This window comes from Limulus polyphemus, unplaced genomic scaffold (genome assembly GCF_000517525.1).
Source record: "Limulus polyphemus unplaced genomic scaffold, Limulus_polyphemus-2.1.2 Scaffold2819, whole genome shotgun sequence".
NCBI lineage: Eukaryota > Metazoa > Arthropoda > Merostomata > Xiphosura > Limulidae > Limulus > Limulus polyphemus.
In genome coordinates, this window is record NW_013668429.1 from 52,499 (window position 1) to 58,265 (window position 5,767).

General features: G+C 30.8%; 1 protein-coding gene across 1 annotated transcript in view; it reads left to right on the forward strand.

Moving 5' to 3' along the window:
• LOC106467981 (THO complex subunit 2-like) overlaps positions 1-5,767 on the forward strand; it is a 138,000-nt gene that overhangs the window by 45,000 nt on the left and 87,233 nt on the right. Inside the window, exon 4 of the mRNA XM_013928374.2 lies at positions 3,303-3,354. Coding sequence (XP_013783828.1) covers positions 3,303-3,354 — 52 coding nt within the window. The remainder of the gene's footprint in view (positions 1-3,302; positions 3,355-5,767) is intronic.

Consider the following 5,767-nt stretch of genomic DNA (forward strand, 5'->3'; position numbering starts at 1 on the left):
AGATTAGGGAAAATAAATAATAATAATTTGTTAAGAGGTATGCTTACAAGCATCTTGCAAGTAGCTCATGTGTTATATAATTCAATAGTTACATGTTTGCCAAGTGATTTAAAACTTTTATAGTGTGAATGTTAGTTAGACATGGCTCAAAGGGCAATAAAACAATAAAATTTAAGTATAAACACGTATACCCTTACATGTTTAAGGCTATTTAGGAATAAACAAATCTAGTTTCATTTTGCAATATGAAGTCATTTTAGAAAGAAAAAAGGGTAATTTAGATTTATTTAGATTTTTTTTGGTGTGTGTGTGTGTGTGTGTGTGTGTTACGAGTCTGGGCAAATTGACCAACCTTATTTACAGATAGGGTAGAGAAAATAACCGATAAAATATAAACTTTTATTGAAAAATACATTTGAAATTTATTTAGGAGGTTTTAGAGATTATACAAATGAAATTTCAGAATTTTGAGAGGAAGAAAAGTATCTTTAATCTTAACATAAAAATCACTATGCACTTGGACAAGTGAAAAAATAAGACTTGCTATTTTCTTGGAAAAATCTTTAGTAAAACTGCTTCATTAAGAAATTGATTTTTTGTGTATGAAAGACTTGCAATGTTTATTGAAAGTCTGCCAAATTTTGTGGAGATACACATACTGTATTAAAATATATAGTATGAAAACTATAATGAGTCTCCATGGTTATGAACTTAGTGAATTTGACCAAGAACATAATTATAGAGTTAACCAGTTAGATTTCACCCATCTTACATTTATAGTCTGAACCTTTGATTTTTAAGGCCAGGACCTGAATCCATTTTCCTGTCATATCTTCAACTTGCAGTGGGTTTTGTTTCCAAAGTTTTTATGCTAAAACACTGAGGACCTTGCAGTGGTAAACTGATTTAATGATTGGGACTTATTGTTTAGCTAGGAGCTGGATTTGTCCACTGAATCAATGATGACTGGAACCAGCCTGGCTTTCCATTCAGTAGAGATTATGGTTGAAGATGCATTTCTGGCCAAAGCATCAGACATTCAGGACTTTATGAAGTTAGTTATTGGATTGGTGCCAAAGTTTTTGGTGGCTGAGCCACCTCAATAAGAGCAGACCAACACCCCTGTGCCACAGCCTTTGCTAAAAGCAGTGATGGAGTTATCTATGGATTAACCAATCCTCATTTTCTTGCTAGTCATTAAAAGCCTTCTAGTGGCCAAATCACTGCTGCCAACATTCATGACTGGAGGATATCTGACCACCAGGTGCTGTTGTCTTCACGTATACTCATCCCAGGTAGGACCATTGGATCCTAAAGCCAGAGAAAACCTTCCTGGAATTCAAGTTGCCTTTAGGGGTGGGCAAACATTTGGATCACAAGGCCTTATCGATCCAAAGCTGATTAAACTTAAATTAATTAAAAAAAGTTATGTGAAATCATAATGGCAATATATCAACTACTTGGATAGTTAGATTAATCAAAAACAGTAATAATTAGAAACACTGAATGTGATTAGTTGATTATTTCTGTAACACTAACTAATTTGTTTCTTGTATACAACGTAAGAAACACATGCAACAGTTTTTTTAAATGTTTTAAACTTCTTGTTTCTTGCATTCCTGTTTATTGGTTTTCCAACTTTTAGCTCCTGAGGTATTCCCCCTTGATTTCTCTTGGTTTGCAATTGCTTGAAACTCTTTTTTTTTTTAAATATTATTAGAATGAAGATTATTGAAAATAGCTCCCATGCTTATTTTTCATGGTCATCATTATCATGTACAAAACATTTTCTGCTTCTCATTGGTATTTTTTCTTAGTAATACATTTTTATACTCAACTATTATCAGTAACCTGTAAGAGGGGTTATAATGTATTTGATTATTGCATTAGTTTTCCTGGATGTGGATGTAAGTATTAAAAGTACCCATGTTTCAGAGTCACTTCTTCTACAGGATAAGAATAATAGTAGTGTTTGAACAGATAACAAAAAATCCTACGCAGATGGGTAATTCAGGTGGTTATCCAGGTGCCTGAAAATTTCTGACCATTATCAGCACAACAGTTTCTAACATGCAGAAGACACGACAGTTTACCCTGGCTGACTGTCATTACACAATACCTGCACTAAACAGGCAATATTTGTTCATTATGACAACATTTAGGTTGTACGTATGTATGGACATTATGGGTTCTACAGCTACCTGTCATTATAACATACATTGTAAGATTACAAGACTGCTGAGTGTGCCTGCACTATCAGAAAAGTTAACATAATCAATGGATAGAGCTTACCTTAAATATTTCAGTGACAAAACTTTGATAATTTCCCATTAAGATTAATATGTGAATTTCTCAATTAAATTGCAGTGAAGAAACGACAACTGTAAGGCAATGATCGCTGCATCCTAATACCTCGGATTATGATAAGTAGCAGCTAACTAGAGTTGAAACAAATTAAACTAGTTATGCAAAAATGTAGAAACTTTTGACTGTTCAAAATTTGCTGCTTACTTAATTGATTCTTTGTCTCATGTATTCATTATTGTCAGTGGAAGAGGTTAAAGTTAGTATGGTTTTTTAGCATATTTTGAGAGTATAATGAATGGTTGAATAACTTGATTTATATGGTACTTGAGAATTTTTGTACACAAGATCAATGACAATCATATGAATTCTAACATTTTTACATGTTTTTTTTATAACATGTTGTTACAAAACTTATTATTAACACTTATTTCCTAACAATTTGTTGTACGAAGTGACAGATGACATCATACTTCTCTCTTATTATGGCTGAAGGGCTATAGGGCAAAATTATAGGCAAAAAACACTGGCTAAAATTTTTTGAGATAACAATAATACCCAGGTGCACACCCTCAGAATTCCCTTAGTATGCATGCAAAGTTTCAGGTTTCTAGATTCCTAGATTCATTCATCTTGGAGCTATGTCACTGACACGTACACACAGGCTGTTTTATTAGTAAAGATGTTTCATCATGCTGAGTTTTAGGTGCTAGTTTTTGTTGTCGTGTGCTCAATTGTAAAGTGTGGGTCTCATTTTTTCATGCACCTTAAGTTTACTATATAATCCAAGAATAATTCTTTTAATTGTTTTCATGTGCAGCATGGTAGTTTGTTGGCTGTAATTGTTTTGATGGTTTTAATAAATGTTGTGGGATACAAACATGGTGTAAAAGAGTTCCTACCAATCTTGCTAGAATTTTTTCATTATTTTGTTAGTACACATTGTTCTGGGGAGTTTTTGACTTGTTTGCACTTATCTAATGTTTTTATTTTAATAGAATCTACAGAAAAGTGTACCTTCAATCATCACTGATATTTTAGTCCTACTAGGTAAGTATTAAATTTATTTGTTAGTATTTTCAATTATGATCGCAAAATTAATTTTTTGATACATTATGCTGATTTTTTGTTTGTAATTTAAAGTTAATAAACACAAAACATGTACCAGAATTTTTTGCTTTATCTTTGATATGTAAAGGTGTGCCGTTATGAAAATTGACCACTACTTATTAACTGGTTGCAAATAATTGATCAATTTTAGTTCAAATTTTCTTCCTGTTATTTTAACTGAATTGTAGTTGGATTGATTTGTAAATACTGTAAATAATGCAAGGCTTGATAATTAGGTGCTTGTGACATCATATGTATATTTACCTGCAGCTATTAAAATTGATAATCACCACTGTAATGTTATGAGTTGTCTGCCTACTATTGTTTGAAACATATTATGGATATTATTGGAATTACTCTTAACTGATTTTAATTTCCATAATTGAAATTGTTTTTATACTTTTGAGAGTGAATAAATTTAGTGCTTATAGCACTTGAAATAATTTTCATTCATTTATATATCAAGTATTTAGTTAACTCTTTCTTTAATTCTAAATAGTTTGCGTGCAAGGTGATTTTTCATTTTAAGTATAAAAATACTTTTCTTCATCTTATAGTTTCATATTTCATTTGCATAATCTCCAGAACCTTCTAAAAGGATATCAAAAGTTTTTTAAGGTAAATTTTTATATTTTCTTTTTCTCTATTGTATTGCTAACTCTAGCTGTTATCAACAACATACAATGCAACAAAATAATTAAAAGTAGGAAATAGAAAAAAAAGACATACCTTTTAATTTGTCGTAGAATATCTTTAAAGAGGTTCCTTTCCTTAAATTCATAATTTAATTTCTTTTCCTTTTCACGTGTAGTTAATTGTCAATGTTTTATTTTCCTTTATTGTCTTTTGAAACTTACTCATCTTGACACAAGTCAACTGTGCCCTCGAGGCATATTACAGTTTCTTTTGGAAACAGGCGTAACCTTTTGGCAAAATTTTCCTTCAATGCTTAATATTGTAAGCCTCGATAATGGACGCAAAGTATGATGTATATTTAAAAAATGTTAAACCTTTCAATTATGCATTTCAAAACATAAATAATACGTAATTAACTAAAGTATAATAGTAAGACAATTTAAACTGTATCTCTAAATATAACATATTTAGGTAAGAAAACCAAAAGTACCATAGTCGATCAAGCAGCCAACATTACTATAGTCAATTTCATGTATTCTGTGACAAAGATTTGACACGAATTTCAGAATAACCATTGTTAGTTTATACAGTAAAATGAGCTCTTTCTAATTGGTATATACACACATTTGTGTGTAACATCTACGTGGAAGGGATAAAGCTCGAACAAATCTGTTGAATGTGGGTGTGGCAGCTGTTAGTGGCTAGATGTACCTCTACTCTATTACCATTATATTATTGAAGATACAGAGAGCCAAATTATAAATTTTTTATAGCTTGTTGGTCACGTGAGAGTATATCTGAAGTTTTAAATATATATTAAAGGTTTATTTTGTAGTAAAGGGCACTTGGATAAAATAAAACTTCGAATCATAACATAAATTATAATATTAAGTTCATTCATATACATTGATATTAACTCTCTCAGCATGTGCACGGTCCTTGGGACCGACCTCGTAACCATTTTGTGCCTGTTATAGTTTTAATGCTATAACTTTTAACTATTTCGACACGGGCTCGGTCCCTGGGACTGACCTCATAACCTTGTTATAGTTTACATACTAATAACTTTTAATATTTTAAGTGTATCTTTATAAAATTTTGTAGACTTATAGAAGCCTTTTGCACACAAAAAATCAGATTTTTTTAATGAAGTATTTTTACTTAAATTTGTTTGTGAAAATATTGATTCTTTTTTTTAACTAATTGTTAAATGTGTTTTAATTTCATAATTTCAAAAGGATGTATTTAAATTATCAGTCTTCAAAGTATTTTTCATGTTAAAATTAAAAATACTTCATCTCAAGAATCTCAAATTTCATTTGTGTAATCCCTAAATCCTCCTAATTGCATTTCAAACGTTTTTTTTTCACTAAATCCTTATAGTTTGTATGTTATTTTCTCTACCCTATCTCAAAACAGTATTGGTCAATTTGACCAACCTCGTAACTACCAAAAAAAAATCCAAATAAACCTAAATTTTTATTCTAGAATGACTTCAAATTGTAACCTGAAACTACATTCGTTTATCCTAAGTAGTTCTAAGTTCGTAACATTATACATTTATTTTTAATTAAATTTTAATGTGTTATTGCCCTTCTAACTGTGTCTAACTGCTATTTCTGCCATAAAAGTTGTATATCACTCGAAGAATGTGCAGCTCACGTTACGCTATTGAATTACGTTACCCACGAGCTCCTCGTGTGCGTGCCTCGTGAAC